This window comes from Phoenix dactylifera, chromosome 2, assembly GCF_009389715.1.
Source record: "Phoenix dactylifera cultivar Barhee BC4 chromosome 2, palm_55x_up_171113_PBpolish2nd_filt_p, whole genome shotgun sequence".
Classification (NCBI taxonomy): Eukaryota; Viridiplantae; Streptophyta; class Magnoliopsida; order Arecales; family Arecaceae; genus Phoenix; species Phoenix dactylifera.
The window spans coordinates 3,681,636-3,692,715 of record NC_052393.1 but is presented as its reverse complement, the minus strand read 5'-3'; the positions used below and the strand labels follow the sequence as shown (position 1 = coordinate 3,692,715).

General features: G+C 36.6%; 1 protein-coding gene across 2 annotated transcripts; it reads right to left on the bottom strand.

Annotated features, from left to right (window-relative positions):
- Positions 1 to 963: 963 nt before the first annotated feature.
- Positions 964 to 3,457, bottom strand: LOC103706163 (protein HIGH ARSENIC CONTENT 1, mitochondrial-like). Of its 2 annotated transcripts, none has more exons than XM_008790193.2 (6): positions 3,296 to 3,457; positions 3,017 to 3,094; positions 2,848 to 2,921; positions 2,699 to 2,769; positions 2,542 to 2,595; positions 964 to 1,366 (listed from the first exon to the last, which is right to left on the bottom strand). In XM_008790193.2, exons 1-6 carry the CDS (start codon positions 3,310 to 3,312, stop codon positions 1,274 to 1,276), a joined length of 387 nt encoding a protein of 128 aa, XP_008788415.1. In that variant the 5' UTR covers positions 3,313 to 3,457; the 3' UTR covers positions 964 to 1,273. The 2 variants fall into 2 exon arrangements, with proteins under 2 accessions (XP_008788415.1, XP_008788413.1); XM_008790191.3 differs by having other exon boundaries at positions 3,017 to 3,097; positions 3,296 to 3,452.
- Between the last annotated feature and the right edge of the window lie 7,623 nt (positions 3,458 to 11,080).

The following is an 11,080-nucleotide window of genomic DNA, read 5'->3' as shown; positions in this document are numbered from 1 at the left end:
CCAATCATGAGGTGCCATGTCGGATGGGTTATTAAGGGAATCAGACTTTATCGTACTTTTTTTCAAGTGATAATGATTTTCTTCAATAATCACAACTATTATGTCCGGCTGTTTTTGTCTGGTGCAGGCCATGGGGAATATGCAATAAAAAAAAGACCTTCATGAGGTGATCCAACGGATGATAAGCTCATGAAAGCTTGAAAACAATGCAGATGCATTATTCACAAATGATTATTAAATAACAAGGAAGGTGATCACCTATGCATCTTGTACAAAAAAATTTAGTAGTTAAGGAATGCAACTTGATGTATTGGGTACACTAAATATCATGGGCAATTTGAGAGCTTCGTAGACTTTGTTCTTTTAAAGTTATTTCTAAAATTGTTAACCCCAATACTATTTGTTTGAAATAGTATAGACGAAATGAAGAAGAATGGGCTCGATAGCAAATGGTTCTAAGAAGTTATTTCTGAAAGTTGTCAACCCCAATAACAAAACACTTGCTTTGGGGTTATCTAGTGATAACATCTCCAATGGGTTGGGTGTTTGAATCAATAATAGTCGTACGAGAGAGGAACTAAAGAGATCGTGGGTTGCCGATGTACTCCGGAGTCGAGTATTCACAGATTTACTCATCTATGTAGCCTAGTGGTGAAGGACACACCTTGTATCAAATCCAGCCTTGATCGCGATTAGAGTAGCTTTCGAGCATATCGAGGGTGGGTTTCCTATAATCATGTATGTAACACGATTGCTAATATGCATGCACCTTCACCAAAGGTTTAGCATCAAGTGCGAACCTTTTAGGGCAAAAGGTTCGCTCCTCTTTGAAGTTATTACTCGGAGCAACGAGAGAAAGTTGGCAAAATTTTAGAAGCATTTAACTCTAAAATTCAACATAACCATCAAATACTCATGCCAGTTACTAATAAATACAACTTAGTATGGTGACTACTACCAAGGTAGCAAAGCAAAAGTGGCTATATTATCATTACTAAGGCCAACCCATCAATCTAACTTTTTTTTTTTTTTTGGTTGGTACAATGGAGCTCATATTCCACGACCAACAAAACCAGAAAACAATCCAACTAAAATACAGGCACTGCATCTCGAAAACAAAATAATTATACAAAAATCATGAAAGGTTGCAACAGCAAGTGAGCTCACGGAGAGTCAACCTGAGGTTTATTAGCTAATATTAGTTTAATAGTTATTTTATTTCATAATTAGACGTACGCATACGCAATGGACGGCCAACTTAAACGTAACGCGATCACTGCAGCTCTCCCTTGGGCTTCTTCACGACAAACCCGTTCTCCACCCATGCGGCATAACCACCTCCCATGTTCTTTGCGTGCTTGAAACCCTGCAATTTAATTAAAAACGCCAGCTCAATTTCATCTACAGAAACAAAGCTTATGTACCTAAACAACAAAAGAGCAACCTTTTTCTTTGGTACCAGCTAATTTGAAGGTTGAAAGCAAAGTCCTTTTCCTTTTAGCATCAATCAGCTAAAAGGGAATCAAATTAATAGTTCTTGATTCACAGAACCAAGTATGTAAATCAAATTGCATTGATTTACTTGAAACTTGCACGCGAGAGCTATTCTCGTAACTTGTCATGAGAGTAAAAGTTCTAGCTTGTGAGATAATATCAAGAGGAATCTTTACACACGTTCACACATAACAAATGAAAAGGAGAAATAACCTAAAATGTGCAGACAGAGTTTTCTTAGGTCATCTCAATAATAGCTTTGTAATAATCACTTTATAATATACCGCCTTTCCATTTAATAGTATAATAGAGTCCTGAGATGGATTCAGCACAAGGAATATCTAATTTATTCCTTGGGCTTAAGCTGCTATAGAGGAAAGATAATTGTATCTTAGAGGAGCCTATTAGGAGCTTGCAAAGTGAGTTCTTTATATGCAAGGAATGCGAAATTATCTCAAATTGTACAGTTCAGAGCATACCGAGTCGTGCCTGCAATAAATCCGGATGGTTTCAACATTCAAAACAAAGAAACCGGTGAAGAAGAGAAAGAGGGAGAAGAAAAAAAAGAAAACAAGAGAAAGAGACAGGAGAAGGAGGAGGGAGGGTTGTAGAGAGTTAGAGGAGGGGCTCAGCCCTCTTAGCCCTCCTATTTTATCGTCTTTCTCCCTCTTCCTTCCTCCCTCTCTACCTCTTTTTCTCCATGCTGGTACAAATTGATTGGTACAGGCTTCGATACTGGTATATTGATCCTTACTCATATGGATAGGACCTAGCTTGATATCATATTGGACAAGATTCCAAATATTATTTTCAGATGGAACTAAAAGAATCGATAAGATTTGAGGTGTGCTTCATGTGTGACATAATCTGTCTACTTTGAATCAAGACTCGAGGTGACTGATTGGCTGTGCGCCGTGGAGGCACCAAAATGAGAGGTTCAACCGCCTCTTGAATCGCGCCCTCTGCATGCACGATCCACGGGCGGACCGTCAAACCGGATTGCTCGCTAAATTTATCGTTCAACCTGTAAGGAAGAAAACCACTCACAGCGTTGACAAGATCCACGGTTGCTGGGAGGGATCGCATTCCACTCTGACATCCCTGCCCAGGCGACAAAAAGAAAAACGAAAAGAAAAGAACATGATTAACGTTCGGCCATTCGAATCATGGAATTTATTTCCATGTGAAAACCAAGAGGAAATACCACAACTATGTGATCATCCTTGTTGCAAACCAACGACACCTGCTCCACAAACTTCGAATTTTTCTCCCTTCCTGATCCAAAAAAAAAAAAAGGCAATCGAAATGCATCACGACTCCCATGCCAAAAGTACAAACTAAGCAGAGGCTTACCTTGTGGGGTGAAGAACAGATACGGGACGTTTATGGCGTTCTCTAGATGGCCCTTGTTGAATTCCTCCACGGTCCTATACAGTAATGAATACATAAATTTTTAGTGATAAGAACAAGGGGAAGAGCAAATAGAAAGGAAATGGAGGAGCAGGAGAGGAGATTAAAGGACCTGACGTCCAAGTAGCGGTGGCCGGAGCACATGAGACGTTTCGCGGCGTGGACGTCCACGGTCGCGACTGCTTCCGAGCTACTGGAAAAAGGCGGCCACAGGAAAAGAAGAAACAAGGAGATAACATTACAAAACCAAAACCATTTCATCACCCAAAGAGAAGCCGCCATGATTTTGTATTCTTTTAACTACTGGATTTGAGATGGTAAGGAAATAATAAGAGGGAGAGGAAGAGGGAGAGGGACGAGGAAAAGAGAGAAAGTGGGGGAATTTGGTTACCTTAAAGTGGGAGCCATGGAAGGGTCAAAGTAGAAGCAAAGGAGGTGAGATTCGGAGGGCGGAGGAGGGAGTGTCTGTGGGTGCTGCCGTTGGCTTTCCAGGCTCTGGTTTTCCTCTCCGACGGCGCCACCAGATATAAGAAGGGAGTCGGCCTGGCCCCATTTCTTTTTTTCTATAGTTTAGTATAGTACCAAGGAGGAGAACGGTTCAACGTTCTGTTTGCCGACGTAACGGCTGAGCGGGGCGGTGTACCCGAGATTACCCGTCGGACCCGCTTGATTCCACGACAAGGAAAGGGCTAAAAAAAAAAAAAAAGAGGTTAATGAAAAAATTAAGAAGTACCCCATATTTAATTGAGCTATAGGCAGCTTAAGAGGATATCACCTTCGCGAAGTAGGTGCTTAGTATGGATAGGATGTATCTTGAGGGGACTCTTCTATGATTGATTGAATTCGGAAAGAGGATCGATATAGGTGTGGGCACCTGTTGTTATATTATATCCGTCGACTGGTGGGACATTTGAATTCCTTTCAGGCAGTCCATGTCTTCAAGGAGGCTAATAGGGTGGCCTTCTGTATTGCTTTTTTTGTTGCTCGGCATTTTAATGCAGTCATAAGGATTACTGAGATAACTACCCCTCTATGTTTACACTTTTTTCTCTTTCTTGATTCTATTGATTGTACTCGTACTCGAATTGTTTGAGCTATTGTTGTATTAAAAAAACTTATTTTAAAAAAAATAAAAATCCAGTATTTTATAAAATAATATATATAGTATAAAAAAATATATAGAATATGAAAAAAAATTAGTTTTCATCAGCTAGATATTGGAATTTTTTTTTCAAAAATACCTTTAATTTTTTAGATAGAATGGAGTAAATTTTTTTTATTAAACATATAACATTTATTTTATATAATTATTCTAAAAAAGTAGTTGCTCGACTAAAAATATGCTATTATGAAATTTGTTACTTTCTCATAATCAACAAAATTTGTAAAAATTATTTTTTTAAGTATATATACCTAAGCATTAGTATTAAAAAAAAAAGAGCATTCGACAAAAAAAAAAAATCTGCAAATAAAATAAGTCAATTGTACAATAGTAGAGTGGGGTTTTTTTCTTGAATGTACAATAGTAGCCATCTCACGGGTCTGACTCGGATAAGCAAAGATTCCTGATCTAGAAGAAGGAATCATCATTGTAGTTTTGAAAATATTTGAATGGTTGAAATATAAAATATATTTTAATATGAAAATCCTGATATGTATATAGGTTGATATATTTTGCTTAAGTTGAAGACAAGTCTGATGGTAAGAGTTTGAAATATTAGTGGCGTGTTACGCCCGATACTTATTGGATTTAAATGCAGTATCGTACATAAGCATAAATGCTATTTATTAAGCTTAGGTGCAAAGAGAAATATATATATATTTCTAGTAGTAATTTATCAGAATTCAAACTATCATCAATGGGGCTAGATTCTTCGCTTGGAGTCTTCATTAGTACAGAACTTTTGACCAGGATGAAAGGTGTAGAAACTCTTTCCAATGTTGAGATAGTCAAGCATCCACCAGTGAAGAGGGTCATATACTCATTATTTGACTTTTTCAGTTGATTGAATTTTAACTTTCTTATAGAATTACACTTATCAATCAGAAACAAATCTCTCATTATTTGATTATATAAGTGGTTTATCTATACTTTTCTCTTAAAATTACTGCAGTCAACTTCTTTTATCTTTGTTTTCTATTTTCCACTTGCAGGCTCTAGTTTTTCTTCAATAGACTAAAGACCAAAAATAGCTAGCATATTCTCATTTCTTTATGTTGCAAGTACTGGAGAACATCAACCTCCAATCTGACTCACCAACCTCCAAGCAACGGCTAGGTTTATCATTTGGAGGAGTCCTAGCCCTGTTGAGTTTTGACTCACATGACCACATCGTGGTCAGTTACGAGGATTACCGTAACTGTCTCCTTGAAAAGTGGAAGCATTATTCTTGATGGTAGAATAACATAACGGGTCTCACCCTTTGCCTAGAACGTGAACACGGAATCGGTCTCCATCACCGGGTGTTTGAACAGGGGCCAAGAGGGAGAAACAAACGAAGCTTTGATCGTTCAGATTACTCATGGATCCAGGTACGCTTCCCTTTCATGATTGGTTCATGATCCTATTTACAGATGTTTTTACAAGCCCTACAATCTTAGCTGGTAAGAACTTCCTAAAATTAGAACCGAGCACAAACATTTTCTTGGCTAGGAAATTCCAGGCCTGCATCCAACTTTGGTGTGGTTGGTTTTTAATGAAGAAAAAACTTCGACAGCATTTTTTCAGCCAATCGAAACTTAGTCGTATACTCAAGTTGGAGATAATTTCTACTACTAGGGTTGTGGAGTATTCATTATCTGTCTGACAATTGCATTTGTGGAACCAAGTCTCCCCTCGTAGTGAGATGAGGTGCATGATTCATAGTCTAGAGGTAAAAGAGTTGGATGTGGGAATGTGATGAGTCCTAGCTGTGAAATAACTCAGATACATGAAATAAGAGTTCTAAAGAACCGACGGCAAATAATAGCAACAACATCTGAAGGCCAATTGCAGAGGACAATATCATGAATTCCTAATCAATTAATGTCTCTTTAAGAATAATTAATTGATAAATCACATAACCTATAACCTTTGTTTTTGGATTGAGAACCAGATACGACATCAAATCTAAGTCATCAAATAACTCTCCATTTTTATATAAAATCTAAGAATGATAGAAGAAATTATCACTATTTCGGAAGTTATCATCACCGAAGCAAGCGATCTTTAGGGCTGAAATCGGATTTGATATAGATCAGATATCAATATATCCATATTCATATTTGTTTTATTTGACGGATATAGATATGGATACAGATGTTAGTCGGATGTAAAAGTTTATATCCATATTTATTTTAAATGGATTCAGATACAAATCGGATATCGAATGTATAGATATAAATCAGATATAAATAGGATAAATTAATTTTATGAGCACAAAATCAAAGATATTACTAAGTAGATGATAATCAAGTTATTAGCATGTTAATGCAGTCATATATATTTTTTAAAAAGTTTATGAGTATTATATAAAATTAAATAGTATTATAAATAGAATCGAGTATTTGGATATAGATCAGATAGTTTTCAATTCATATTTTTTTTACGGATAAGAATACAGATCCAAATATAAATACGAATACGAATTAGATAGTTGTCTATTTTTATTAATATTGTAACAACTCAGGACCTCACCCAAAATAGTTAGCCGAAAGGTATCATTTGGGTTACTTGATCTTGTATAAATATCCAAAATCTACTCAGCGAATAATCAATGTGAGACTAAATACAAGTCTGCACGTGTCCTCACAAATATATATTTTAAAAATATAGATATAGGTATAAATATTAGTTAGACGTTTAAATTTTTATTTATATTTAAATAAATTTAAATATGAAAATAGATTCAAATAAATATTATTCTATCCGTCTGGTGATTGGAGATTGATCAAAGGCTCGCCGTGCATGTCACCGTCGATTTTCCGCTCTCGGCCGCGCAGTCCGAATCAGATGTCCCAAGACACCGCAAGTGGACGAGCGGTAGGTGCAGAGAGGACACGAAGATAACGTGGCCTGTCGGATAAGGTCATTTCGTACCGGGCCGTCCGGTACGTCGACTCCACAAGCTACAAGGGGAACACGGCTTCCTAGGAAGCGATTAGCAAGCACGTTTCCAATCCAAGGTGGCACTCCATAAGTGGCCCAGCTCTCGTGCAAGAAGCTGAATTCCTGTGCCGCATCAGATGGTAACTTGTTTGGTAATTTTATTGGGTACCGCAGCTATGAGTACGACTAGATTGCCTTTTCTTTATGAGCGTTGTACTAATTGGTTTGTTTATAAAATAAACCTCCCAAGAAGAATATTGTATTTAAGCCGAAGTCCCAAAAAGCAGCCGTGACGAGATCACCCCTGCACTATTTCGTCCCTCGTACGAAATCAGCCGCGTCTCTACTGCGGGGATCGGTGCGGTACATGGGATCACTGTAGGCTCGTTTGGTTCTCAGGTAAAAAAATAGAAAAAAATGCGGTCAATGAAAAATAATGGGATGCCTCCTATTTGGTTGGAATTTTTTTAAAAAAAAAGATGAAAAAGTTTTATTTCCATTAGAATATGATTCCCACATTTCATGGAAAAGTCTTTAAGTTACTTTCCCATGAGATAGGAATCACTCTATTTTTACTTTTTTCCAAAAAAACCCTTCAGCATTAAAGAAGCATTAAAGAGACATTAAAAACCTAATTTTTATTAAGAACATAATAGAAATTATATATAACTTTTTCAGAAAAGTGGATGGTCAATCAAACATAAGCATTTTGGAAATTTGTCACTTTCCTATGGTCAATCAAATATGCCAAAAGTATTTTCCTAGGTATCCTCTTTCTGAGAATTTGTTTCCCAGGAATCATATTTCTAGGAGAAAAAATGCTTCTCGCGAACCAAACGAGCCCTATATGACAGACAGGTCTCTAGTGCCAGCCCACATACCATCATGGACGGGTGCTCTAAGCGGGTAGCGGAACAGCAGACGGATACTGATTGAAATATCGTAACAGTTATAACGAATGAAACGTTTCTCATTATATCTGTTAATAATAAGAATTTTAATAAGAATTATTCTCTGGTAAATATTCCCTTTTATCATCTGATAATTAACATGGATAAAGTGCAGCTATTTAATATTAATTTTAGCTGCTCATCGTTATACGATAATACGAATACAGACCTCCATGCTTGTCTATAAAGTAATTCAAACACAAAGCACTCCAATTATTTTCTGACATGTTATAAATATATATGTATAAATTCTTGTTTTACTTATGAATATTGACAGTCAAGCGTACTCTGGGCAATAAATATCACCTGCAATTTCTACATAATTGTAGCAACAAAGATTTATTTAGAAATAATCATGTAATCAGTATAGGAATAGTGTCATATCAAATAGGTTAGAAATTCTAATCTCTTAAATACTCAAGGATCCATCCAGCTACTAGCTTAAATTTTTGGATCAGATTATTTGACAATTAACCATGGTTAGCTAGTTCATTTTCAAACAAAAAGGATAAAAAATAAAAATACAAGTTCAAATAAAAAATATATCCGATTAGATGATGAAAAGCTATCATTATTTACGCACACCAGAGTAGAATCAACAACAATGGTAGCGTGTCAAATGGAGAAAAGTTCCACGTAGCGGACATAATGTCACAACATCGGAGGTAAGGGCACGAGATTCTGATACAATGTCTGTTACAATGAAGAAAAATATGAAGATTACAACAAACAATATTATGTAGAAGCACTACATGTTGACATAGCTACATAGTCTATTATTCTAAAAGCAGAGATCAATTAAATGTCAGTTCCCAAGCAACTCGATCTATCAGCTCAACACCCCCTCATGCTCATCAAATTACACACACAATACAAACACATCGCATCAGAACACCGCTAAACATCATCTATTCTCAGATGGATAAGCAAGAATATAGAAGATGCATAAAAAGGAAAAAAGAATCATCCGTTCTACCATTTGCGAACAAAACGATAGCATGATGAAGCAAACATGATGACAGGAACGAAAAATGATTCAGAAGCTTCAAAAGGAAAGCTGATGGCTGCCTGCTTTTGCTTGCATTGCCTTGTAGATAGAGAAGTGCATGCTATAACTTCATAAACACACCCTTCTGGTCTTACATAAAGGCACAAAATTCCCTGAAGACATTTGGAAAGGAAGCAATAACTGACCAACCTTTTTCCATTTATAAGTGCGATCTAAACAGAAGACAGACATCCTGTAGGGAGGTCGAATCATAAGCACTTGACCATCCATCACTAACTTCGGCCATGAGTCCACACACATTGTATGGAAATATGTGAAGGAAAGTGCATTATCGTTGACAAGCAAAAAAGGAAAAAAAAGATGCAAATTGCATCCTCTGTGATTAATGAGTTTGTAATGAAACTCAGACATCAGGTAAGCAGTCACCTGAGTCTGTCTTCATGCAACCATATTTAAATGCAGAAAGTAACTTTGCTGGTTTCTCATCATCAGGAGAAAGGGTTTTGACTTGTTAATACTCAGGTATCGAAACATATTAATTAGTCCTACGTTTGAAGAACAAGCATGCTATTTCAAAATTCATTATGCAGGGAACATTGCATTTGACTTATATTACAGTAGGATCTAACATTATGAACTCTGGTGACAGCCAAAGAATGAAATGCTGAAAGGCTGTCATGTTGGATTCATCGATGCCTCAGATGCTTGTCCAAACAAGCAACTGCTTTTCAGGAATAAGCAAGCCCCTAATTGTCAACTGACAATAGTCTATCAGCAGTCTTAGTAAAAGGTTCAGTTTAACACAATAACTTTTCATTAGATACACATAAGGATATTTTCGAACCATGAAGAAAGATCGATCATAAAAAATAAATATAGAAATTCAGCTCACCATGAAGACAGGGAAGAACCCTTATGTAATCCTCAAGACAAATGGCACAAGTTTCTGTCATGTGCTTGCCATTTACACAAGAAGTTTTGAATGTGAAGCAAGGTAGGACACCCACTGCCTGTCTGTTCATACTGGGAGGCCGGTTATGGGCTCCATGCCTTAGAAGCCGACAATTTCGAGCAAAGAGAAATGCTGCAAGAGCTGATACTACGACAACAATTGATACAAAGGAAATTACCAATACTGTTGCACCTGTCTCATCCATTAGAAGAACCTATACAGCATTCTCCTTCACCATGAGCAAATTTCTTTAGGGCTCACCCGCCATCTATGAAACAAATACTGCATGTAACATCATCATTGGTCGCTGAGCAATCTGTTTTATGTTTGTTGTCTTTGGCAGAAATCGGTAAAATTTGATTTGCTTATCTATCTGTTGTGGTGAAGCCATGTTTATGAGGTCTGTTTGATAAAGACGATATCACTGTCATAGTTTCATTGAATAATAACTTTGTCAATCTTAAACAGTATTTATACTTGTTCCATCAGCTCAACATACCTCTGTGCATTTAATCCCCAATTTTCCCTGTACACACATTCAAACCACTATAACTCTCTCCCCTATACTACATCCTGCACATGTAACCTAAGCAATTCCAATAACAGGAAAAAAAGAAAATAGAATGTATATTGATACTTTGAGATTTATCCTTTATATCCAACCTCTAACACATCGATCCCCAACCCTTACATCTTATTTATTGATATTACTTAAAAATATTCTTCCATCATTATTTTCCAGCAATTGGGACCCCCATGATCTTCTGTATATCCTAACAGATAAAATTCCAGTCCAGTCAGACCTTCCTCTAGATCAAAGCTTGATCAACCCTTTCATATTACATCCTGCTTGAAAAGGAGAAGCTGTTTCAAAATTGATTGCATCAAATTCAACCATTAGATAATAGTGACAATATTTGAAATCTATTTCAAGATAATATGATCCCAGTGATTGATTATTCAGATAACGCCATCACTAGCAAACTTCACGAAAGTTAACACACCTAATATAAGAGTCATTTCGTTATGCTCATAGAGGTTTCAAACATGAATACCTTCAATTCATCAACCTATACGAAGGAGAATACTTTATTATCAACATAGCCTCATTCCACTATCCTTCAGCCTTCCATAATGCTTCTTAAGAATGTGTAAGTCCTGAATTACTACTACAATTC

Excerpts from the sequence above, each read along its gene's own strand:
- LOC103706163 (XM_008790191.3), bottom strand. Across the intron at positions 2,770-2,847 it reads TCTGTTCTTCACCCCACAAG|GAAGGGAGAAAAATTCGAAG; the intron begins GTAAGCCTCTGC and ends TTTTTGGATCAG. Across the intron at positions 2,596-2,698 it reads AGGATGATCACATAGTTGTG|GGATGTCAGAGTGGAATGCG; the intron begins GTATTTCCTCTT and ends TCGCCTGGGCAG.